At 42.2% G+C, this 27,616-nt stretch overlaps 1 protein-coding gene across 1 annotated transcript in view; it reads left to right on the top strand.

The window, feature by feature from the left end:
• Positions 1-223: 223 nt before the first annotated feature.
• Positions 224-27,616, top strand: part of pcdh15b (protocadherin-related 15b) — a gene marked incomplete at both ends in the record, with an annotated part of 695,468 nt that continues 668,075 nt past the window's right edge. Inside the window, 2 exon segments of the mRNA XM_084323056.1 lie at positions 224-266; positions 475-540. Coding sequence (XP_084179182.1) covers positions 224-266; positions 475-540 — 109 coding nt within the window.

Raw genomic sequence — 27,616 nt, 5'->3', positions numbered from 1 at the left:
ATCTTTAGACAGACGTTGGTCTATGTTGTTGGATCTCAGTTTAACGTATAGCTAATGTTTAGGACTGACAGAAAACACCAACCTGGACATTTTTGAAAACTCCTGCCAGGGTGAATATATATTTTTTAATACACATTGTATTCATGTGAAACTGGAGCTTATGGAAAACGCTGACATCATGACTAATGGTTGAAAACATAGTATTTTCTCAGCAATCAGGGCCATGGAGAGCTCCCTGCAGCTTCCTATCAGGTCATTTCATGTTGGTGTGTTGTTGTGTGGACAGAGAGATTTTCTAAAACACCACTGTTAGTGTGGATGATGGGACTTTCTTTTTTTAAATAAAGGAGGAAAAAACACATTTTCTAAAATATCTTTGTACATGTGGATGAGGCTGTGTCAGTCAAATATAAAAATATAAAGTAATGTACTGTATAAAGAGGTGTTTTTCTCTCTGTGTGGTTGTGTTTCCAGAATGTAAGCTGTCTCGATCAGGACCTCCTGCCACCATCGTTGCCATCGATGAAGAGAGCCCTAATGGTACAGTAGCCCCCTCCTCTCTGTTGCTGATAGTGTGTGTGTGTGTGTGTGTGTGTGTGTGTGTGTGTGTGTGTGTGTGTGTGTGTGTGTGTGTGTGTGTGTGTGTGTGTGTGTGTGTGTGTGTGTGTGTGTGTGTGTGTGTGTGTGTGTGTGTGTGTGTGCGTGCGTGCGTGCGTGCGTGCGTGCGTGCGTGCGTGCGTGCGTGCGTGCGTGCGTGCGTGCGTGCGTGCGTGCGTGCGTGCGTGCGTGCGTGCGTGCGTGTGTGTGTGTGTACAAGTAATGCCAGTGGAGGGTGTTATTACAAAAACAGAGAGAGAGAGAGAGAGAGAGAGAGAGAGAGAGAGAGAGAGAGAGAGAGAGAGAGAGAGAGAGAGAGAGAGAGAGAGAGAGTGCTTGGCATGAGAACAAACAAAATCCTCATCCTATGGGCACATTTAGTTGTTTCTATTGTAGATTACTGACTACCTCCCTGAAATTGTTATTGGCAGTGGGAGATGGTGGTTTGGGAGCTCAAGCAAGAGAGAGAGACATACAGACAGAGGGACAGAGGGACAGAGTAAGTCAGAAAGACAGATAGGGTATGAATTCTATATTAACCCCTGAAATGCTGTTGTGACTTTGCAGATGATGATGTCACAGATGAGTATGTCACAGATGCTTGATGTCATTGATGACACAGACGTGAACAGACAGGAGTCTTCAGGCTTTATTCCACCAGACAGCTTAAATTAGAGCAACCACTTTCTGTGTTCCAAGATATTTTAAGGAGAGCACCGGAGGATTCACTGGCTGAAAGGAAGTTTGAATCTATCTCAGACCGACTCCTATCCGAGCTCCAGGAGGGTCATCAAAGAGAAGCCGCCTATTCTTGGTCCTTGCTCCACAATGGTGGAACGAACTTCCCACCACAGATAGGACAGCCGTAACCCGTGCAATCTTTCGCCGTCGACTAAAGACAAGCTTCTTCAATCAATATCTATAATATTTTATTTATTTAAGAAATCTAACCCTAACTAACCTTACTGTCATGCACTTGTCCTAATATACTAACCTACACTATGAATGAATGAATGAATGAATGAATGAATGAATGAATGAAAACTTTATTTAACAGATTGCAGAATGGGTACAATACAGTACGGCTCAATACATACAATTGTTAAGGGGATGCAGACCTGAGAAAGACGTTTGTCTTGTTTCCATCAGGGTCCCCCATTTTCAATTCATATAGACATATATGACATACATGACATACAGATAGTCAGTACTGCTACATCTATACATTTATGACATACCAGATTTGCAAATACAGTACTGTTTGTGATACAGAAGGAGTCAAGAAAAGGGAGTATATACATTTGACGTAGAAACTGTACATTGGAGGAGGTTGGGTGGGGGGGGTTGGGTACATTGGGATATTGACAACCATACTGGGTAATTTACATTGGAGGTGGTTGGGGGGGGGGGGGGGGGGGGGGCGGGGCACACTGTATAAACAAGTAACACTGTACATTGAGGGGGGGGGGGGGGGAGACACTGTACAAACAAACACAATTGTACATTGAACTATTGACAAAACCATACTAGGTAAATGACTGTACATTGGAGGGGGTTGGGTTAGGATATTTACAGGGGCCAGTGTTGAATTGCAGTCTCCCGTAGGTGTCCCTTGAGAGAGGTTTGAAAGTGGGTAGTGATCCACATTCCTTTACAGCTTTGGGTAGGGCGTTCCACATTGATGTGGCATAATGCGAAACGTGTTTAGTCCCTTATTTGAGCCGAATCTGGGTTTAACATGATTTGTGGAGCTCCCTCTGGTGTTGTGATCGTGGTAATTCACTGACTTTGGGAAGTATTTTGACATGTACATGGGTACCTTGGTCGTGTAGTGTATCTTGTAGACCAGGCCCATTGCAAGTTGTTGTACTCTGTCGTCTACTCTAAGCCATCCTAGGTTGTCAAAGTGGGCGGGGGTGAGGTGGGTTCTAGGAGTAAGGTCAAGCAGTAGTCTGACCAGTTTGTTTTGAGATGTTTGTAATTTTGTTTTTAGCGCCTTTGAGGTGCTTTGGTACCATGAGGTGCAAGCATAGTCGTAGTACCCCTGAATGAGTGCTCCTGCCAGAGTCTTCAGGGTGTTCTTGTTTACCAGAGAGGAGATCCGGTACAAGAATCGAGTTCGTTGGTTGACTTTTTTTATTACATTGGATGCCATTTTGTCACAGGAGAGATTAGCCTCTAGGATGGAACCCAGGTAGGTAATTTCATCTTTCCTTGTGACAATATTGTCACCCACTGTAACTGAGAAGCCGTCGGTCTTGCTGAGTTTGTTATTTGAACCGAAGAGAATGGACTCTGTTTTGCCCATGTGTAATGATAGCACTCAACACTTTGATGAACATTGTTACTCAGCTGATAGAGTTGTACCCTTCCTTGTAGTACAAAACGTATAAGTCGTTTTGGATAAAAGCGTCAGCTAAATGACTAAATGTAAGATATAAATGTATCCGAAAGTCTGGACTCACGGGGGCTCACAGACTTTGAAACACATTCTCATTAAGTTCAGGAGGTCAAAGTCATGTGGGCTCTGATGTGGAACCTTTTGAGCCCTCTATGCTGTCTTTCAACAAGTGCTAACTTCACCTTAACACATTCCCGGCCATTGGGATCTGTCTAATCTCACTCTATGAGGCCAACTTCTCATAACAACGTTTCACTGTGCGTGAGGTTTTTTGTAGAGCTAAATCTATATTTTATATTATTGCTATGTGTCCATTGTCATTGTCAATTGACAGTATAAACCTTCCCTTCAATATGCCATAAAGAAAGAAAATTGCATCAATACGTTCCCATTTTATAGCGTCGTGAATATGAACTATATACCAGATTGGTCTAGGGTAATTCCTGCAAAGCTAGTTATAGGGCGCTAAGCTAATAACGTTAAATCGATTGGCGTTTCGGCCCTACACAAGCTAGAGTTAAAAATCTAAATGCATATGATCGGTATCATGGTCCACCATGAATGCATGAAAGGGGGGGCGGGGAAAGTCGTTTCTGATTATTGATGACCAATAACGGCATTCGTTATTACAACAACATGCGCTGATCGGGGGGTTGGCTATGATAACAAGGCCCGGTCAGGCTGAAATTGACGTCAAATCGCTCTTACCTGTGACCGGTTGGATTCCAAAAAGAATTTCCCAGTTATTGATCGCCATCTGGTAGATCGATATGTCCATTGGCTGATGCTATATTCCTTTACTGCATACTGAATTCGGCGCAAGTATTCCAGGCGATCGGTTGAAGCCATAGCTTCAGACTAACAGAAAAATTTACCCGGAATGAAAAAAAAGTTACACCAGGCCTGAAACAAGGATTACTCCATTCTTGAGACAGCGCCACTACCAGGATCTGGCCGGTAATGCACTTTTTCCGAATCCCAAAGGCATTTTCCAGCCAACATACAGCTCTGTGACATTGAGTAGGATATTAAAATGGAATAAAAGCAAAAACGAGTCAATAGCGTATATATACGTGGTTGGCCACGAAAGTGTTAAGGGAATTCATCACTTCAAACCTTTATTTAAACTCGAAAAGCAACTGAGATGTCCCTGATTTTCAGTCACGTCGGGTGTAGCCTACATAGGCATAAAAGTATATAACATCACACAGCATATAAAATCATAAAAATAACAAGACGAGGGTAGACAAAAGCAAAACACAGGCAAATTCGTCGGAGATCAAGGTTTTAAATTAAAGAGGCCCACAATCCAAAGCGAAAGTGATGATTAAAATGTGTGAATATAGTTATTTATGTGTAAATGTATTCCAACACACTTCCCTAACTAATCATTACCCCTAAAGGTAAAGTATGCCTAGAGAGGAAAACATTTAATAAAAGAAGTCTGCAGTGTGAAGTCAGGCCATTAACCTTGAGACCAGTTCCTAGCCTAGAATATGCAAAAAGGAAATTACATTTAATTTGTGGTCAGAATGTAATTTAGTGTACGACTTGTTGGGCTTTTTTTTTTTTAAATGGATTAGGAATAATATTATCCATCAGGCTAATAGGTAGGAGGAGCTAGAGTACTCTGTGTGTGTGTTTGTGTGTGTGTGTGTGTGTGTGTGTGTGTGTGTGTGTGTGTGTGTGTGTGTGTGTGTGTGTGTGTGTGTGTGTGTGTGTGTGTGTGTGTGTGTGTGTGTGTGTGTGTGTGTGTGTGTGTGTGTGTGTGTGTGTGTGTGTGTGTGTGCGTGCGTGCGTGCGCGTCCGTGCGTGTGTGTTTTATTTATTTATTTGTTTATTTAGACGGGACAGAGCATATTACTGGACACTAGGGCTGTCCCCGACTATGGATTTGGATGGTCGACTATGATTGGCCAAAATTTGACGTTACTCGACCATTAAAAAAAAAAAAAAAAAACGTATAATATTTTTAATATTTTCTTTTCATTTAAATTTTTTTTAATTTTGTATCATTCCATTTGGGCTGTGGGGGGTGCTTAATGTCTGAAGGAGTCGACTGAAGGCTTCTCTGCAAAAGCATGCAATTGGTCCACTGATGGATACATCTTGATATTTGTGTCTAGTGTGTTCATTAGATGGGTGAAATCCTCTTTCAGTGCCTCTGTGCCTGTTTTCGTAGGCAGTTATACAGTTATAGTTATACAGAAAAAAGTACAAGGTATAAATGGTGCACTACAATATAATTTGACTATACATGGTCACAGGTTTGGTTGTCGAGTAACAATTTTTTTTAGATTGAATTTAAAAGATGGAAATGATGTACAATCTCGTATGGTCAGTGGTAGGGGTGTAACGGTACGTGTATTCGTCCCACAAATTTACGGTACGGCCGTCACGGTGCGGTACGCGCACCCATGCGATGAATACGCCCCACAGCGCAAACACACGAGTCCCATATGCAGGCACTCGCAAGGTCCGTGCGAGAACAGCGTGCGTGGCCGGGCACACCGAGTCAGACTTCAGAGCGGGCGAATGTGCACGGAGAAAGGCACATTTACATTGGAACAGCTGCAGGGTCATTACAGTTTTCTTTCGTTTTCTTGTTCGTCCAATAACGTTAACCAAATGAAACCAATGGAAAGAAACACACACGCGTCGCCGACACACACCACACGCGCCAACAAACACATCAACATTCTCCCCCGCCGGACTCACAGGCACAATCAAATAAAAAGAAGAAACATACTTTTCCGGACAGATCATCTGAGCTCCACTGTGTTTAAATCCAAATAATCCTCTGCCATTGTTGTATGTCATCTGTTCTCTAGTATTCAGTCTTGTCGTGAAGTTAAATTCTCTCTGGAAGTGAAACTGAAACTTAGCAAGGATAAGTTTAAAGGGGCAGTAGGCAAGTGGATGCCTGAACACAGAATGACACAAGTATCACTGACTACCACGGCAAGCCTATAGAAAATTATTCTATTTAATAATAATAATTATTATAATAATTATCATAAATACAATATATACATTAAATATATATTTTGTAAATTTCAAAACAATAAAAAAAAATTATATTAATAATAATAATAATAATGAATATTTTTTTCTGTTGTACCGAACTCGTACCGAACCGTGACCCCAATACCGAGGTACGTACCGAACCATGGCTTATGTGTACCGTTACACCCCTAGTCAGTGGTAGATCATTCCAGATTAAACAGCCCTGGACTGAGAGGGTGTTTTTAGCAAAGGCGGTTTGCCGGCCGGGCACTTCGCAATCCCCTCTAGTGGTTGTTCTAGTGCTGAATCCTCTATCTGGCTTCCTTTCTATGAATTCCCTCAGAGGGGAGGGGCACAGACCACGTAGGGTCTTGTAAATAACAATAGCCTGTTTAAAAAAAATATTGATTGGCAAAACTAAAAAAAAAATTACCTCTGAAGAATGAAGTGGTGATATGAGGTAGGCCTATGAGGTTTCTTATCAAATACTCTAAGTGCACTCTTGTATAGCTGTTCTATGGGTTTGAGGATCGTCACACCTGTGCAAAACCAGTTTGTGAAGCAGTACTCAATGTGTGATAGAATCATACAGTGAAGATAGGATCTAGCAGCACTGACTGTCAGGCAGGGTCTAATATGTTTGAAGTTTTGAAGGTTGAATTTGATTGTGTTTGTAACTTTCTTCACATGTTTTTTGAAGGTTAAGGTTGAGTCTAGCATAACCCCGAGGTTCAAGTTCAAGTTCAAATTAAGCCATTTCAGATGGTCAATCTGCTTCCTTGAATATATTACATATTATACTATACTATACATCTAATATACTCTCATTCTGGCATTTCCAGCAATCAGTCAATCTCACTATGTCTGATTGGCCCATCAGTCACATCTAGAATCAAGAATCAAGAGGTTTATTTGTCACATATATACTGTACCAGGGCATACAGTGAAATGGGGGTGGTCATGCCCGCATCGATTGTGCAATAATACAATAATAAAATAGACAGATAAGATAAGATGTGCATGATAAAAAAAAGACATGCTAAATTCCTGAGAAGGCACTGGTTCCTATGTACACTACTATAGAATATACAATTCTAGCATAACCCCGAGGTACTTGAACTCTTACACAAGTTCAAGTTCCTCCCCGCCCAGAAACACATTTGAGGACTCTAACACAACAGATTATTTTTTTAAAAGCCATGCAGACTGTCTTTTTTGCATTCAGGAGCAGACATGAGTCTATGAGCCAGTCCTGAACACTGGTCAAGACAGAGGTTAAGACCGTTGATACCTCTGCATAGCTTTTGCCATGGGTAAATATAACAGCATCATCTGCATTCATCTGGACATGTACATTGTTACACACATGTTTGTTTCTGAAGTGTGTGTGTGTGTGTGTGTGTGTGTGTGTGTGTGTGTGTGTGTGTGTGTGTGTGTGTGTGTGTGTGTGTGTGTGTGTGTGTGTGTGTGTGTGTGTGTGTGCGTGCGTGCACGCGTGCACGCGTGCGCGCGTGCGCGCGCGTGTGTGTTAGATAAGAAGCTGCTGATAGTATATTTTGTAGATGTACCTGATGTCCCCCCAAACACTGGGCAATAGAGGCTGAACTGGCTGGAACAGTCACTTACCCACACAGACACACAGTTGGCAGTTGGTGGACCAAATGACCCGAAAGACCTGTTGTAACCCTTGCACTGAAGATCTGTTGTTAATTGAACCCTTGCACTGAAGATCTGTTGTTAATTGAACCCTTGCACTGAAGATCTGTTGTTAATTGAACCCTTGCACTGAATACCTGTTGTTGATTGACGTTTTTTTGTATTTGCAATTGTGAAGGTAATCTTAATCACTTTGAGTGTGAATGCGATATAGAATATAGATATACAGAACTCAACCGTCTTTAACACACACACACACACACACACACACACACACACACACACACACACACACACACACACACACACACACACACACACACACACACACACACGTCACACACACACACACACACACACACACACATACAACACACACACACACACACACACAAATAATTATGTTATAGTATATGGGTGCATGCTCACACAAAACATTCCCACGCACCAGTCACATTGCCTTGATCCAATTGATAGTTAATTTAATTTATTCTATTTAATGGATAGCATCAACAGTATGTCGTGAAATTGCGTAGAATGTATAATCAATTGAGCGGTTTTATCCAGAGCTATTAGAGCACTGCTCTGATTGCACTTTGCACATGTAATCTACCTTGGTGACTGATAATGTGTATTTAGCCTTTAGCCAAATGAAATTGCCATGGTTAACATTCGAGACACGTACGGCTTAGTTTCAAACTGGCAAAAGTCTTGGTTGAAGTACTGTAAATGTGATGGGGTTGGATTAAAGTAAAAAGTCACCCTGAAACAGAATGTTATTCCTATTGTAGAAATAGGAATCCTCGTTGATTTCCCCTCAACACCTTTCCATAACTCTGAAGAACTCACTCTTCATTATACGAGGGATGTTTTATGTATTGTCACCGACTTTCCTGATTTTTTATGGAGATGGAATACTTCATCTTTCATCAATTTCATCAGGGATGGATAAAGTTATTGTCCAGGCATACTCAGTCATCAGGGCCTGTATTATGGTCTGCAAAGAGGAAGCCAAAAAGATTGGCTGCTGAAATGCAATGAATTGGCTAAGTTACTGAATATCTACTCCTCTTTTATTTCCTTTCCTTGTTTCTTTATTTTGTTTGCCTTCTTTTTATAAGAATATTTAATAGGGATGCTCGATATTGGCTTTTTTACCGATACCGATATACCGATACCGTCCAACTCTTAATTTCCGATACCGATATCAACCGATATCAACCGATACCGATATATGCAGGGTCCCCCCCCCCCCCCCCCCAAAAAAACAGAATAATTTCAGGTAATTAACATTACATATCTCTTGTTGTGGAATTAACACAACATTATGCATACTTTTGACAATAAATAAAATCAGAATTTGTTCTTACTTGCTTGCCTGGGTAAATAAATGTTATAGAAATGTATAAAAAAAAAAAGAAAAAAAAATTGAAAACCGACAATATACAGATATTTTCCGATATCACATTTTAATGCCGATATCGGCCGATAATATCGGACATCCCTAATATTTAATAAATAATTTATATTTCTTATAAGAATATAGAGTATATATATATTAGGGATGCTCGATATTGGCTTTTTTACCGATACCGATATTCCGATATTGTCCAACTCTTAATTTCCGATACCGATATCAACCGATATCAACCGATACCGATATATGCAGGGTTTCCCACCCCAAAAAACGGAATCATTTCAGGTAACTAATAATTTCACTGGATATATATATAACAAATATTGTTATTGTTTTTTCTTTTTTTAAACACCGATACCGATATTTTCCGATATCACATTTTACTGCCGATATTGGCCGATAATATCGGTCGTCCGATAATATCGGACATCCCTAATATATATATATATATATATATATATATATATATATTAGGGATGTCCGATATTATCGGACGACCGATATTATCGGCCAATATCGGCAGTAAAATGTGATATCGGAAAATATCGGTATCGGTGTTTAAAAAAAGAAAAAAACAATAACAATATTTGTTATATATATATCCAGTGAATATATATATATATATATATATATATATATATATATATATATATATATATATAAGAAAAAAACACCCCTCACTGAGTTTTAAGCTAGGCTAGCTGATCGCTGATAGCTTTCTACTGAATGCACAGACAGGAAATTGGTATCTATCTTCTTGTCTGACTCATAATGTTCCTACAGTATAATGTTGGTGTTTTCCTTTAAGGTTGAAATTCTGCAAAGTGCTCCTTTAATCTCTGCATTTGACCCATCCTAACCACTTAAGATCGGTGGGCAGCCACAGACAGGTGCCCGGGGACCAACTCCAGTTGTAATGACAGTAGGGCAATGTCAGTAGCATGTAGGCCTACCTAGCATGCATGTGTTTTATGGTGTGGGAGGAAACCGAGGTACCTGGAGGAAACCAGCGCAAACTCTTTGCCCCTGACATGTATTCTGTACCTCTTGTAACTGGCAATCACTGAGGCTTGCAAAGACATTAAAGCTTCAGTACAATGAAAAGTGTTTTTTCTCAATCTCATTCCAATTTTCAACAGGAGGCATGTTTAAATGACCCAAGATGTTTTACCCCAAACTGAAAAACGAACTCCCCTGGATATCAACTAAATTAAGCCATTTCAGATGGTCAATCTGCTTCCTTGAATATATTACATATTATACTATACTATACATCTAATATACTCTCATTCTGGCATTTCCAGCAATCAGTTAATCTCACTATGTCTGATTGGGCCATCAGTCACATCTAGAATCAAGAATCAAGAATCAAGAGGTTTATTTCTCACATATATACTGTACCAGGGCATACAGTGAAATGGGGGTGGTCATGCCCGCATCGATTGTGCAATAATACAATAATAAAATAGACAGATAAGATAAGATGTGCATGATAAAAAAAGACATGCTAAATTCCTGAGAAGGCACTGGTTCCTATGTACACTACTATAGAATATACAATTTTAACTCCGTCATTATGCTATACTTAATATATCTAAACTATACTATACAAGAGCTACATCTGTTCTTTCCTCAAAGTGACTTTTTCATTATTTAAAGTGACATTTTGTTAAAGTGATTGTTTAAAGCGGTTGCAGCATGTGTGGTGTGTGTGTGTGTGCGTGCGTGCGTGCGTGCGCGCGTGCGTGCGTGCATGCGTGCGTGCGTGTGTGTGTGTGTGTGTGTGTGTGTGTGTGTGTGTGTGTGTGTGTGCGTGCGTGCGTGCTCATGTGTACTTGTGAGTGGAGAGTTCAGTGTTCAGTGTTCTGATGGCCTGGGGGAAGAAGCTGAGCCGGAGTCTCTCTGTTCTCGTAGCGTGTGTACATAGGCACTTGCCTGACCACAGCAGCTTGAACAGGCTGTTGTTGGGGTGGTGGGGGTCTTTCATTATTCTGCAGGCTCTGGATTTGCACCTCCTGTTACCCACCTGCAGGGCTGGTAGTGCAATACCCGTAGTACGCTCTGCTGAGCGCACCCCTCACTGGAGGGCCTTCCTGTCCTGTGCCATGCTGTTTCCAAACCAGGTAGTGATGTTTCTAGTCAGAATGCTCTCTACAGCTCTCTATCTTCCTGAACTGTCTCAGGTGATAGAGGCGCTGTTTCGCCTTTTTCACCACAGAATCTATGTGTGTTGACCATGTCAGGTCCTCTGTCCACGGTACCCTGTTGTTTATCCACAGTGGCGTGTGTGTCCCCTGCTGTATTCTCCTAAAATCCACGATCAGCTCTTTGGTCAGGAGTAGGCTGTTATCCCGGAACCAGCGTGCCAGTTCATCAACCTCCTCCCGATAGGCCTTCTCGTCATTGATAGAGACCAGCCCCACCCATCTAGCGGAGTGGTGCAAGGACAACACTGTTCAGGCAAGCATCTATCGTGTCTAGTGAACAGAAGGCCACACCCCCTGAGAGGTGGCTGTGCTCAGAGAGGGTGAACACTTAATGATACATCTGAAGCTGATGAAATTATACTCATGACATTAACACACCACAATAAGCACTTTTATGAATTAAAACATCATTGTCCAGGATCTTTAATGTTATAAGAGCTACACAATATATGTTAGATTCAAGGAGTTGGGAAGGAAATAGCTATCAAGCTTTGCTTCCTGTCTGTAAGACTAAGGGCTATAGTGTGTAAGAACAAATTTGTGCATAAGAATATTTCATGAATGAGGTCCATGTATTTGCTAAATGTACAGTAGAAAGCAGTGCAGACCAGTGTTGTAGTCGAGTCCGACTCAAATCTCGAGTCTCCAGTGTCCGAGTCCGAGTCCAATCCGAGTCACCAAAGAAGAGCCCAAGTTGAGTCAGAGTCGAGTCCCCATTACCCTAGTCTGAGTCTCAGTCCAAGTCATCAAGGTTGAGTCCACTCGACTCTGGCAGTCAAAGAGCTGACATACAAATAAAAAAAAAAGGTCTACATTAAACATAAATTACACAGCAGTCACCATTTCAAAGTGAGTTTATTTACTTTGTGACACAATAGCCAAACAAATGCACTAGCCATCAATATATTATGCCAAATGATTAGGGCCTATTACAAAAAATATAAAAAATAAATAACTGTATTTATCAATTAACAAGTCAGAGTCCTCGTCTGCACCTTCCGAGTCTGAATGCAGTCAATGCTCGAGTCCAACTCCAAGTCTGAGTCATCAGCGCTCAAGTCCAAGAGTCCTGAAAATCAGTCCGAGTCCTGGACTTGAGTACTACGAGTCTCCCAGTATCAATTTTGCCTTTTTAGAACCCTCTGAAACGTAATGATGAGCCGGCGGATTATCCCTACATTAAGATTAGTGTCTTTTCAAGGCCGTCGCGGAACTCCTAGACACTGCAAGGAATCCATACAAAACATGTCACACTAGCTAGAGACAGATACAGAGACACAAGGCTAAATATCGCTCCAAATTGAATCTCTCTTCCCCGCTTTCCAGTCTAGTGCATAAATATAAGACAACTTCAATTTTTTCAGGGTAATTTGCAGATCATATTATATCCAAGCCACTGCAGTATATAATATAGAGAAATAATAGAATAGAGAGAGATCTTGGGTTCCCTCCATGTCTCTGGTGTTCTCTCTCTCCTTCTCTCTGTCTCTATCTGTCTGTCTGTCTCTCTCTTTCTTTCTCTCTCTCTCTCTCTTTCTGTTTTTATCAACCACTCATGTGTGTAGTAACGCCCCCACAGACATTACTCATACAACACACACACACACACACACACACATACACACACACACACACACACACACACACACACACACACACACACACACACACACACACACACACACACACACACACACACACACACACACGCAAGCAAAATGTATACACACTCATTTTCTCTCTCTCTCTCACACACACACATTATGTGCACACACACGATCACACACGCACACTCACACAGGTCATGAGGTCAAATAACCCATGTATATTGCCACGGTCTGTGGACAAAAACAAGGCCACATAAAATATAATTACATACCTCCTGTATCCTAGAGAAGGTATTGACTCTCAGTCTGTCTTGATATGCTTTCCCTGCCTTTCTCCCTCTGTCTCTTACACACACACACACACACACACACACACACACACACACACACACACACACACACACACACACACACACACACACACACACACACACACACACACACACACACACCTACACACGCACACACACACACACACACACACACACACACACACACACACACACACACACACACACACACACACACACACACATACTGTACACACAGCTAGAATAGGCAAGGTACATGAATCTATCCTTATTTAATATGCTGGTACATACAGTATGCCAAATAACAACATACAGAGACCACTGTACCACTGTATGACGACTAGTAATGACACACACACACACACCACCCACACACACAAAAATGAACGTGTGTCACAAAAGTTTGTCACACCACAGAAAAATCTGTTATTTAACCACCCAGCCAAATTTGAATGATTAAAAACATGAATAACTATAAAGCCCAGTTCAAAAACAGCTCATCTGGCTCCTCAGAACATTTCTCAGGATTGTGGGGGTATGGTCAGATCACGCTTGATTGGTGGCTCCCTTTCAGCTAAAGTGTCATTTTATTTGTCCATTCAATCACTAAAACATTTAGCTATAAACTCAAATAGACCTAAATAGTATCATATAGACCGTACTTTGTTAGAAACCTTGACTAATTGACTAACTAGCAAACTAGGCTAGACCACCCAAATAATTTTTTACTATACCATCCAGAGTATGGCACTACTATCAATAGAACCAGTGGCGGCCGGCCCATAGGGGGCACTGGGGCGCTTCATTACTTCAGTCAACCAACTTGCGCCTAGCCACGCCCCCGCGGCGACGCGGCAGCGGCTCTGCCGCGGCATTATGCAGCCGTGATCCCCCCCTGTTTTAACATCGCCGGTTAGCTCAACTCGTTTGCCGCCTTGCTGTGGAGCCTGCGGTGCGTTGTTGACAAGTTCGAATCACTTCAATTTCTTCTTTTCTTTTTTTTTTCATTTATATAAACGTGCATTCTTTCGCCGGTTAAGTTTAGGCATTCTTTCGGAGTTGGTTAAGGTTAGGGTTAAGTTTATGCATTCTTTCGGAGTTGGTTAAGGTTAGGGTTAAGTTTAGGCATTCTTTCGGAGTTGGTTAAGGTTAGAGTTTGTCTTAGAGCATGGCAATATTTCTTTCGCCGGTTAAGTTTAGGCATTCTTTCGGAGTTGGTTAAGGTTAGGGTTAAGTTTAGGCATTCTTTCGGAGTTGGTTAAGGTTAGGGTTAAGTTTAGGCATTCTTTCGGAGTTGGTTAAGGTTAGGGTTAAGTTTAGGCATTCTTTCGGAGTTGGTTAAGGTTAGAGTTTGTCGCAGAGCATGGCAATAGAATGCAGCCTATTTCCGCACTGCCGCTCTCTCGCGCTGCCGCGGTCACATGGGCGTCGTGGCCAATCAGAGAAACGCTGAACGCAAGTTGGTTGCCTAAAGTATTGATGCCACTGGGGCGCCGCCCCCCTGGTAAAGAGAGCAGGAGAAGAAGAAAATGTTTTATTTTTATTTTAGACCCCTAAAAGTTTAATAAACATGTTTAAAATGAATAATATTTACAAATTGTAAGTATGTTTGTGTTTCAAATGCACAATAACGTTAATATATCAAATATAAATCATTGTTTTGTGATTCACATGACGTTGGGGGTGCACTCTGTTTTGAATTTGATGGAAATTGCATCCTTTTGTGTTAAATGGCTGCATAAAGCAAGCATTTGTTGACTCATGTTGATAAGAGTATTAAAACTTGAAAAATATCAGTTTATGGTAAAAAAAAGAAAATGCGATTAAATTGTGATTAATCGTGAGTTAACTATGGACAATCATGCGATTAATCGAGTTAAATATTGTAATCGATTGACAGCACTATTAATGATAGATTCCACGTCATGCTGTGTGTGTGTGTGTGTGTGAGAGAGAGATAGAGGGGGATACTAATCAATTTTGCCGCAGGGGGCATAATCACCCGGGACAATATAATGGTAACTTGTTTCAAATGACAAGATTTACCTCTGTGATTATTATTGTACAGATCTGAATACGGGCGTGCGCGTGGGAGCATGCACAAATATATTACAGTGATAATATGCTGCCTGCTCCCAAGTCCGAGAGAGAGAGAGCGAGCAAGAGAGAGAGAGAGAGAGAGAGAGAGAGAGAGAGAGAGAGAGAGAGAAAGAGAGTGAGAGAGCGAGATAGAGAGAGAGAGAGAGAGAGAGAGAGAGAGAGAGAGAGAGAGAGAGATAATTGGGGGTGCATGTTTGTGTAGGCGCTATTGGAAACGTGGCTGCATTGACTGTGATCATATATTGATTGATGGCAATGGTGATAGTTGTACTCTACCTACTTAAATATTTGTACCTTGTGGTTTCGCCGAAACTCTGACGTGCACAGTAGGCTACTCAGGCTGCGGTTAGACACAGGGGTATTTTCGTTTCGTTTTCAAGGTCAGTTTCGCTTTCCAGAACGCAACGTAATGGCAGGCATGTTAGACATTGGTTTTGCCTCCTGAGCACAGTGATGTAGTACAATGCCAAAGCAGTAGGTGGCAGTAGGTGGCGAACATGAAGGCAATTTTCAACCAATCAGAAGTTGAAATGTGCCAATACACTTCCTGCAAAAAAAATCAACAAGCCACCATCTTTAAATGCCTCGAGTGAGCCATTTAGCCAATGTACCATTTATTTTTCAGCAAAGAACGGATACATTCACTGTGTGTTCTGCCTCATTTGTTGATGAAACAAAACTAACATCAACACAATTGACCACCAAGAGCGGATCGTTTAGTCTCACAAAAAGATTGCCCGTGTTGTTAGCTACATGCTAACGTGAATTGAATATGCCAGTACAACAGTATAGCATTGTGGCTAGCAGCTAACGTTAGCTCACGTTAGCCAGCCAGCACCAAACTGATGATATCAGGAGCTATCAGTAGCTAGATAACATTAGACAACGCCTCATGTATTAAACAAAGGTGAATAGATGACTGGGCCATTTTGTTTAATCTTTGTTAAGATTGAAAGAGGAGCTCTGAGCTAACAGGGTCTGGTAGCTAACGTTAGCTCACATTAGCCAGCTGCTCATGCAATCGTTAATGCTAGCAGAATGAATGGATGTAAACTTTATTTAACAGATTGCAGAATGGCTACAATACAATACGGCTCAATACAAACAATTGTTAAGGGAATGCAGACTGTTGTAGCTTGGACTGGGCTCCTTATAACAATAACTTGACAGCACATGGTGGCTGCAGCTATTTGGGACAGCTCTGTCGTCACCGGACGTTGGTGAGGGCACGCAGATGTCGGTATCTACTGCACATGAGCGTTGAGCAACAACGGCTCCGCGCAGATTACATGACACGTTGTCGGCGAGTTTAGGCGAGTATCCAAAACGGAAACACAATTTCAGCGTTGTCAGTAGGGCAACGCGTTATCCTGCCAAAACGGCATTTCTATTTAACTAGGACAGCAAACGTAATCATTCAGCAACAAAACAAAAACACCTAGTCTAACCATGGCCTCAGTGTGTGGTTTCGCCAATGCGTGCATGCGTATGTTTGTGTGTGTGTGTGTGTGTGTGTGTGTGTGTGTGTGTGACATTGTGATACCTCGGTACATGTTTGCAAAATGTTTGGTATAGCGCCCCCCCTGGAGAAGAATTCACCAGCCGCCACTGAATAGAACCATGCTAATGCTCTCTAGTTTTTATATAGTGCTAGGGAAGGGGTCACGCTAAGGATGGCTCCAGACTTAGGACAAAATATCAACTCTACAGGCCTCCTTGGAATTAATTAATCATAATTTAAATAAATATGACAATATTTGTACGATAAAAAATTACATTTGATGTCGGAAAAATAAATAATAGCACTACACAAACACTGCAAATTACTTTGAATAAATAAATAAATCAGATAAATGTTATTATTTATTGTTGTTCTTATTTATAGTTTTGGACATTTGCTTATTGTATACATTGTAAGAGCCAGTGGATAAACATTCCACTGCTCATCTTACCGGTATGATGTTGCGTGTGACAAATAAAACCTTGACCTTGCAGGTGGACTTGAACAGCAATCATGTACATTGAACCCTGCCATCCAATTAACAATGAACAATTGCGCTATTTAAATGGTAAACTCTGCACCATAGGCTTACACAATCCGGGTGAAGACGGCATTCTATGGCATTGAAATGATAGTGGATAAATAAATAAGAACTAAAGCTAATCGCGTGTATATATCTATAGTGGAATAGACTGTATTAATATTCCATATTTATACAATCTTCTTCGCTCCTGCCTGGCCACCTGTTCAGCGCACTCACTCACTCACACACACACACACACACACACACCACACACACACACACACACACACACACACACACACACACACACACGTACTGTATAGTCTACCTGCGTAATGAATTAATAGTAGGCTTATATTATTCTAATGACTTGTTTTATTACACAGTACACTCTGCGCGGCATGTCCGCAATCGTTTAAGGTTTCAGTCAAGCTTACCACCGCGTACACATTTCCTACATTTCTCATGGCAGTTTACTACATTTAATGCAGGTCGATGTCAACCAACATGCCAAGCACCCTTTTGTGGGACACCGGCGCACAACGACTCTGTGGAGATGTCATTCGAATATTAATATAAGCCTACTGCGTTCATTAATTACGCACATAGACTATACAGTACGCGTGTGTGTGTGTGCTGAAGCTACTATTAATTTCCTCTGTTCCACTGCCAGCAGGAGTACTTCCATCTCCGTATTGCTGTAATTAGCTCTACGTTTTCCTGCAGGTGCTCCGACTCTTCTCTTTGAATGCGTAATTTTGGGGATTTCATTTGCACACGGCTCTGTTGGCTGGCTTTATAAGGAGCTGCCGGAGGCGTGTCTGTATGCAAATTAAGTCAACAGGAACGCGCGTTCATGTTTGTCAATGAGTGACGTTTGTCATTGTGGGCATCCCAGCTCGGATCGTTTTGGCCACTTAACACTTTGAGAGCCAGCCGTGTTTTCCTTTTTACCCCCTTGAATGCCCAAATCCACTCCAATGTTAACGTTAATATCGCCTAATCTATGTTTTAAATTATGGCTATGTGTCTAATCTGCCCGTCGCTTATCAAAGACTCATTTTCCAGTCAACATTGTCAAAGCAGATTGTTTTTTTATCGCTTAATTTCAGTTTGATAGCATTTTGAAAATCACTTGTTTTCGCGGAAAAAACAACACATTCTATGATAATCATCTTTTACTGGAATATTCTAGAACGTTGTCATTTGTCGCCTATTTATGAATCGTTTTCAAATGAACGCTAGATAATCGATAGTATATGTGTGCGCACGCACGCTCGTGCCGCGCGCTGATAATCGCTGCTCTTATTAACTAATGGCTTTTACAGTCAAAACAGCCATATCACATAGGGGAAACGCTTATATATCCGTGAAAACGAGTCTGATTATCCTAAGACTGATAACATAGATTCCTTACCTGAGATCAGATGGTATCTAAATGGTTTATTCCAATTTCCGATCGCCGATTTACCCAGGGTAGGTTCGCTGAGCACAGAGGCTTTTTTTCAGGAACGCCCTGCTTCACATTCACACAGTTCCATTCACACCTGGGAGCTGCCCAGTACAACCACAGTTGACACCATTGGCCACTGAGCAACTCCACTGGATCAGTTGATTTGCATTGGCAGGGTTTGGCCCTGTCTGGCACCCAACGGGAAAAATATTATAGGCACTATAAGTAGACACCGCTACATAAAACAAGCTGGTCTGCCTGAGTGACTGACTGGTGGAAGAAGGAGAAATAGAGATTGTATTGATTGAGTCAAGCCATGTCACATAGTTCAAGTTTGAAATGTTTCTTTCCGTTTTGCTCCTGAGAGTGTGCTAGATACTGTACTGTACTGGTAATATTATTTATTTGTGTTAACTTCTGAATAAAACAACTTATTAAACACAAGTACATCTTATTGAACATTATTTTGATATTTCATTACCAATTATCATAGCAAAACAGCTTTTTCAAACATTCTGTAATGCATTTTGGAAACGGGAGATGGGCTCATGGTGTAATGGGCCACCTGGCCTGAGAAACATAAGGAGGAAAGAAAAAGTAAGGGCTTACTTCTGGTCATTATTTGGGTAGAACACACATATTTTGGAATGCCTTCGGCAGATTTTTTATTTTATTTTTTGAGCCATTTTAATCTAGATTAATCTAGATTAAATCCAGGATTGCAGATAGATTAATCTAGATTAAAACAATTAATCTATGCCCACCTCTAATATATATATATATATATATATATATATATATATATATATATATATATATATATATATATATATATATATATATCTTATTCAGTCAGTCCCACTTTTACGTGCGTGCACATAATGTCTGTACGAAGGAAGCTGTGTGTATGTGTGCATGTGTCTGTGTTGGTTTGTGTGTTGTGAGTTTGAATACATGTGTATTTGTGTGTGTGTGTGTGTGCGTGTGTGTGCGTGTGTGTGTGTGTGTCAGGGTTTCCGTTGTCCGGTAATTACCTGTTTTTGACCGGCAAAATCTGTTGAAGTCCGACATATTTAAATCTCTCCGGTCATAATGTCCGGTGAAAATAATTCCCTCTAAGCACAATTTGATGTATTAAAATAGTTACATTTGTTTCATTGTTGCTTCACCAAGCAGGTCTAATAATGGCAACGATGTGTGTTCTATTATGATATGTGTGTAGTGTTCTGATAACGACTATTGGTGAAGCGATGTCGAGATTCATTTGGTTTGGCAGCGGGAGCTAGATTTGCGAGAAGCATGCAACTGCAGAGCCGCAGAGCTGACAGTTGTGTGCACACAGTGCAATACTCCAATTCAGCCATTGGCAATTCAGCTGTTGGGTGGGTGGCGCTGCTGAGCGGTCCCCAGACCGGAACTGAGAGCGCCACTGGCTCTGCGGCTCTGCAGTTGCATACTATTGGTATGTGCTTCGTTGGGACTGGGAGGCGGAGATATAATAGTCATCACGCAACGTTTATATTTCATGATAATGTTGCTGTCTGTCTCTGCCAAATTTCTCAGTTATTTGCTTGATATAATTAATACAAATGTCCAATATAACGGAATTCGTTAGCTCATAAAAATGTGATTATAACACACTGCTGTTTATTAATGTCGGGCCGACTGCCCACAGACACCTATTTGATTTAAAGTCAGCAGCAGCACGGAGTCTCTGGACTTATTTTATTTGGAATATAATGACTGTATACGCAAAAGTAGCCTAGTTTTAAGTTAAATATTATAAATCTACATGCCTTGAGGATGTCATTCTTTATATAGCCTGCCTATCAATTGTTTTTAAGCTCAATAAACTCTGACCGGAATTTCTCCCATTTGACCGGCAGATTGAAATCTTGCAGGACACGGAGACCGGCACCAATATTTTCTAACGGAAACCCTGGTGTGTGTGTGTGTGCATTGTCCTTGCTTGAGATGTCTCAGGCTGAAGATTTGGCCACTCTACACTTAATCAAGTCCCCACTTAGCCTGAACACTCCCTAGTGGGTCCATTTCCCTTACTCTTTGGTTAAATTGAGATGTAAAATGGTGCAAATGCTATGTTTCCCAATGGTCATACATTATGGAAGCGGCTGGATTTAGGACTTGGGACAATGGGATTTTATTATATATATTGTGACAGACTTGGGTGTTATTAGCTGTCACCAGATTGGAATTAACAAAACACACACGGCACAAAGTAGATGCAAGTTTAACAGCTATTGTGTTGCTGTTTAGGTGGAAAGGAGAGGTTAGTGTGATCGTCAGCCAGTCCATAATAATAGAGAATCGTCTTGGTCCGAGTGGTTCTCATACGGACAGGGGATGATCTGGGAGAAGAGACGTCAGATAAGCAGGGGTCGATACACATGCGGGTTCTCAGCCAATCAGGGGTTATAGCACACAGCAGGGTCATCCTTCCAAAAGTAGACAAACACAGAATGGGTCACACAGACAACAATCTTCCTCCTCTTCTCTCTCTCTTCTCTTACTCACTTCTCTTATTCCATACAGGTTTCGCCTCAGCTACTCCAATGATGCTGTATCTCTGTCTCCATTTTCTATGCTGCTTGATTGTGTAGTGATTGCACTCACCTGTCTCGGGCGCGTCTGGCACAGGTGCGCTTCATTGGCGCTGACACGCTCTGCTCTGCCTAGAGTCTACTCGGATCTCTTAATATGGGCATATGCCCCAGTACCTTGGCTGATACATAGCGGCCGTCTATTACCACACCAGCCTGTCTGCCACAATATATATATATATATATATATATATATATATATATATATATATATATATATATATATATATATATATATATATATATATATATATATATATATATATATATATATATATATATATATATACACAAACCCTCACCAGGACTAATATAATATTTTTCTCTTGCAGCTTCAAGTGTATGCAAGAGAAGTTCAGTCATCATTCTCACACCAGACACCTACTCCTGTGACAGTTTCACCTCAACAAGTGCCAAGTAGTTAATGAGGCAAACTGTGTCTGGATAAACGTAGGTGTACGTTCATGATATCCTCTCCAGTAGAGAATGACTATAATTAAATTGCAATTTCTGACTCTAGTATTGCCTATTTCAATATTGTTGTTTTTTTGGGTAATGTATAGTTTAGGTTGGGTGTATAATTGGATTGTATGCTGCTGTTGCTGGATCTGCCAGCTGTATGTGTGTGTGTGTGGTTTTTGTGGCCGCTGTGCCAGGCTATGCGATGCTGTGGTCTGCTGGCTGGCATGAGTCCCTTGGCATCATAGCGCATCGTAGTAGCACAGAGACTTGGCGAAAAAGGAGAAGAACATCATAGTCCAGTGTAAGCATCACAGTGTTGGGATAGAGAGGACAAGGTTTCCATCATGGAACCCTCAACAGCCCCTGAAATGAACGTGAGCTGTGGTTACATCAGAGGCAGAAATCAAGGGACACTTTCTACCCAGTAGGCAGCAGTAGGGACTGGTTACCCAAATCAACAACAGCCCCAAATTTAGGAAGTCAGACTATCAGAAGTTGGAACGTAAGCCACCAGAACAGGGTTAAAGAATCAAACTGGCAAACTGCCACCGCCCCATTACGCACATAGGACCCCCATTGGTAGCAGAAGCAGCTCAGATATACTACATCAACTCCCCACTCGCATTAGTCAATTGTAGCCATATTGATTTAGGGATAATGGAGACATTAGTAGGTGCCGATTACAACCCCACTCCCAATACACCTCCCCCGATTGGAAACCCAGCTGCTGTGTGTGCGGGGAGCTACAGCGCCATCTCACACAGAGGTGGCCGTAGCCCTATCAAGTTTTAATGGACTGTAGAGTGCTCTGTAATGCTTTAGCCTCTTGACACAGCTCCTCCAATACTCCCACAAGTGACTCCATTTGCTTATCATTTGGGTCTTTTTCCATGACAGCACTTTTGATATGGCAGACTTGTTCCAAGCTTTTTCTAAATTCAATTTCCGAGGCTAGATTAATTGTGTTCTCTAATGTTTGGATAACCCTTAATTATCAATCTGTGTAAGGCATCACCAAATTACCATGCAGTCTCGTGCAGTTACCACCGTGCTAGAAAACATGCCCGATTCCAACTTTAGAGAAACACCATTATAAATATCCATTATAAATATCCATTATAAAGCATCCTGTCGGACAATAACAAGGACATTCAATTATTCACCTAAGTAGCCATTTCAGATGATCATACCCAATCTGACCACTCTTGCCAAGTGCCAATAAAGGTTTCTGGCATAAACACAGGGCACACAGTGTTCATAGTTGGGGGAGGGGGGTGATTTAGTGCAGGTGTGTGGTTAGACTGAGATGATGTACTGATTTAGTGCAGGTGTTGTGGTTAGACTGAGATGATGTACTGATTTAGTGCAGGTGTTGTGGTTAAATCAAAATCAAATCAAATCAAATTTATTTATAAGGCCTGACAACACACGTTAATGTCCCCATGGGCCGTACATGTCTTCTTTAAACAAGTCAAGAAGAAAACATAACAATAAGTCAAGAACAGAACAAGAACACCATAAGGTCCAACAAATTTAAAATAAATGCAAATAAATGAAAAAATGCAAGCACTCCCAGACATACCCCACGTGAAGGTAAGGAAAAACTCACTAAAACCTAACAATAGGGAAAAATGCTCCACAGGCAGTGTGGAGGAGAGAAACCTTAGAAGGGCCATTCAAGGGGGGATCTCGCCCTTCTTAGATGTCGGTGATAGTAGTGTTGCAGACTAACAGTTGGTAAGCATGCACTCAAGTGTGTAGTGAAACACAGATGAGTGCATGCAATAGCAACTGAACATTTTGAAAGATTAAAGATAGAGCTGATAGCGATAGCAACTGAACATTTTGAAAGATTGAAGATAGCGAATCTATTTGAGGCACAGGGGTGGCGCAAAGAGGGTCGCGTCCTCCCCGTCTTAATCACGGGACATTCAACACTCCGGTCATTGCTCAGGGACAGCCGTAGACAGGGAGATAGGGGGCGGCGCAGAGAGGGTCGCGACCTCCCCGACATCATCGCGGGACGTCCAGCACTCCGGTCACCACTACGAGACCTCCGGAGACAGGAGGGCACGCAGACAGGGTCGCATCCTCCCGGCCTTCATCACGGGACGTCCGACATTCCGGTCAGCACTCCAGGACAGCAACTCACAGGGGGACAGGGAGACGGGACAGGCGTTAGACAGCTTGTGTGATTGTAGTGGGCGGACATAGCAATAGATACAAGTGGTAAGCATATATGTGAATAGAGTAGATATATGAAGTAAGCATATTATGTGAATAGAATAGAAGTACTTAACCCAGCAATGACACCGCGTTGACACACCAGTTGACAGGACCACGGACAGACGACGGTAAGTAGCTGATCCAAGGCCTCAGTGGTGCATGTAGAGCAGTCACTGCAATCTTGGCCAAGACCCCGAGGCATCCATCACCTTAGTCAGCGCTAGGAGACAGGCACTCAGAGAGATGGGGGAGGGAAGGGGGGGGGGGGGGGAGGAGTTAGAGAGTTCCCATGTTTGTGGTGCTGCAAAAAAGCAGACATGGGGGAAAATAAATTTCCTAACTAAACTAGACAGATTCATCTAAAGGTCAGTCCCCGACCAGGTGAGATCAGGGTAGGTTGAAGGAGAGAGATAAAAGATGGGTCTTAAGCAGGGATTTAAAAGCTTCGACAGAGCAGGCGCCCCTGATGACGGCAGGTAATTTGTTCCACAGGTAGGGAGCGCGGTAGACAAAGGCTCTGTGGCCAGCGGATTTCTTTTTAACCCTAGGAATCGATAGAGTATCGGGAGATGAGATCGGATAGATAGAGCGGTGCAAGCCCATTTAAATTTTTGTACGTGAGGAGTAGCACTTTAAAGTCAGATCGGGCTTGAATAGGAAGCCAGTGTAGGGCGGACAAAACTGGTGTGATGTGATCAAATTTTCTAGTTCTAGTTAGTATCCGTGCAGCCGCATTTTGCACGAGTTGAAGATTTTTGATGCTTGAATTAGGTAGGCCTGAAAAAAGTGCATTACAGTAGTCCAGACGTGATGAGACAAAAGCATGAATCAGGGTTTCAGCATCAGCCAGAGTTAAAATGGGGCGAATTTTTGCGATATTACGAAGATGGAAGAATGCAATTTTGGTGAAATTTTTTATATGTGCATTAAATGAGAGCGAGGAATCAAAAATGACTCAGAGGTTTTTTATGGTGGAGCTCTGGGATACATGACAGGTATCAAAGTTGAGGGAGATGTCCTGAAACAGGCCTCTGTGGTTTGGGGGGCCAACAATTAACATCTCAGTTTTATCTGCATTAAGGAGTAGAAAGTTTTGCGACATCCACTTTTTGACGACAAGCAAGCAGGCCTCAAGGTTTTGTAGTTGGGAGGAATCATTTGGCTTAATAGGTATATATAATTGGGTGTCATCAGCGTAAAATGAAAGTTTATGCCAAATTTGCGTATGATATTGCCGAGGGGTAGCATGTAAATCGAAAATAGCAAAGGGCCCAGGACAAAGCCTTGTGGGACACCACATTGCACTGGGAGGGTCTCAGATGTTAAATCATTATAGACCACGCAGTGTGTTCTATCAGTTAAATAGGATTTAAACCAAGCTAGTGCGAGACCCCGAATGCCAACATGATTCTCAAGCCGACCTAGAAGAATCGAGTGATCGATAGTGTCAAAGGCTGCACTGAGATCAAGCAATAAGAGCACAGAAGTGAGGTTTGAGTCAAGAGAAAGCAGTAAGTCATTTGTGACTTTGGTAACCGCCGTTTCGGTGGAGTGTAAGGCTCTAAAGCCAGATTGAAAAGATTCATTAAGATTATTGTTTGATAAATGGTCAGTAAGTTGCGTTGCGACGATCCGTTCTAACACTTTGGATAGGAACGGAAGATTGGAGATAGGTCTGTAATTTTTCAAGATTAGAGGGTCGAGGTTCGGTTTTTTAAGTAGTGGTTTAATGACGGCTGATTTAAAGGCCAGGGGCACCACGCCAGTAGACAAGGAGGTGTTGAAGATATTGAGTAGGGCAGGGCCTAGAGTTGGGAAGAGTTTTTTGATGAGAGTTGCTGGAAGAGTAACAAGCTCAGAGATTAAAGTTGAAAATTCATCTAGGAAGAGGGTGTAAGGGCCTGGGGGGTGGTATAGGACAGCCATTACAAAGGATGCAGTGGAGGTAGGAATCAGACCGCCACACTTTCTGTTGGGTGGAGAGGGACGCAACAGGAGCACCTCAAACGAGGAAAACTTACAGTTTGCGTCGGATGTAAAGTTGTGCTTAGAGTCGTAAATTAGAGCAACTCCGCCTCCTTTCTTGGAGGTGTGTGCGATATGGGAGCTACTAAAATTAGGGGGTGAGGCCTCGTTTAAGGGCAGAAAGTCATTAGGTTTAAGCCATGTCTCAGTGAGGCCCAATAGGTCGAGACTATGGTCTGTTATCAGTTCATTTACCAAAAGAGCTTTGGTTGGCAGAGAGCGGATGTTGATAAGGCCAACCTTCACACACTCTGTATACTTAACAGCGCGATTTTCAGCCATGTGGGTAGGGTTAATCGCAATTAAGTTGGCATGGTTTATCGCACAAGGACGAGCTGGGTAAAGCGGAGCGTAACGAGATATTCTAGTTTTGATTGGGTATACCGGTTTAAGGATAGAGATAGAAAGAGAGGAGTGGGGAGCCTGGTGGAGGAGGGACCCAGCAGGAAAGGTATAAGGATTGGCAGGCTCGATCGGTTTAGCATGACTAGCAGGCTCGCTAAGAGCCTGCACCCTGGCATGCTTGTGGGGTGGCTGTCAGCCCGAAGCTATAATCTTGTCTATATTGCTAGATAAGAGAGAGGCGCCTTGCATGTTAGGATGCATGCCGTCCTTTCTCAGCAAGCCAGGGCGCCCCCAGAAAGAGGACCAGTTATCCACGAACCCTAAGCCCTGTTCTTTACAGTATTTTTCCAGCCATCGGTGTAGAGAAGCTGTCCTACTCATGAACTCATCATCATGCCGGTTTACAGGCAGGGGGCCAGAGAAGATTACTCGATGCCCACTCATCTTTCTGGCGAGGTCAGAAAGCCTATGTTGATCTTTGTGACCTCAGAGACTTTCATCCTACAGTCATTATTTCCGACGTGTATAACAATATGGTCGAATTTATCTTCAGTGGGTGTGAGATGTGGGTTAACTTTTCCCTTGACTATGCTATTCGCCAGAAATCTCAGGTTGGCTTCAATGTCGGTAGCTCTGGCTCCCCCAAAACATTTGATCTCGGCTGGCTTGCCTAGCTTAATATGCCGGGTGATGGAGTCGCCAATCACAAGGACAGGAAGACAGGGTTTCAGTGGAGGCCGCTGCGTACTGGGACCGGAACCCGCAGCACGTGTAAAATCATGTTGCGGAGCAGGTGCTGTTGAGGCAGAGGCCAAGCGGTTACACTGCCGCTCCGTATTGGGCGCAAATACCTTGTCCTGAGCACTATGTCTGGGACTCTCCAGACAAGAAGACCTCGCTAGAGGCTCCTTAGAAAAGCCTAGTGTCCGAGACGTCTAAAGCTGACTGTTTTCCTGACTCAAGTTCAAGGACACGACTCTCTAACCGAGTTAACCTTTCTAGGAGAGAGGGATAGACAGAACACAGAGCCATGCTTACACCAGGTAGACCTGGAACAAATAAAAATACGAAGTACTATGGATCAACTGCTAAAGGCTATGTGTATGAAGCCAATTGAAGGTTTAGCTAAAGAGCTAAAACCAGTAGGTTGAGCTAGTT

The sequence above is a fragment of the Notolepis coatsorum genome, assembly GCF_963971535.1.
Source record: "Notolepis coatsorum genome assembly, chromosome: 10".
Lineage (NCBI taxonomy): Eukaryota > Metazoa > Chordata > Actinopteri > Aulopiformes > Paralepididae > Notolepis > Notolepis coatsorum.
This window is presented reverse-complemented; position numbering and strand designations above follow the sequence as displayed.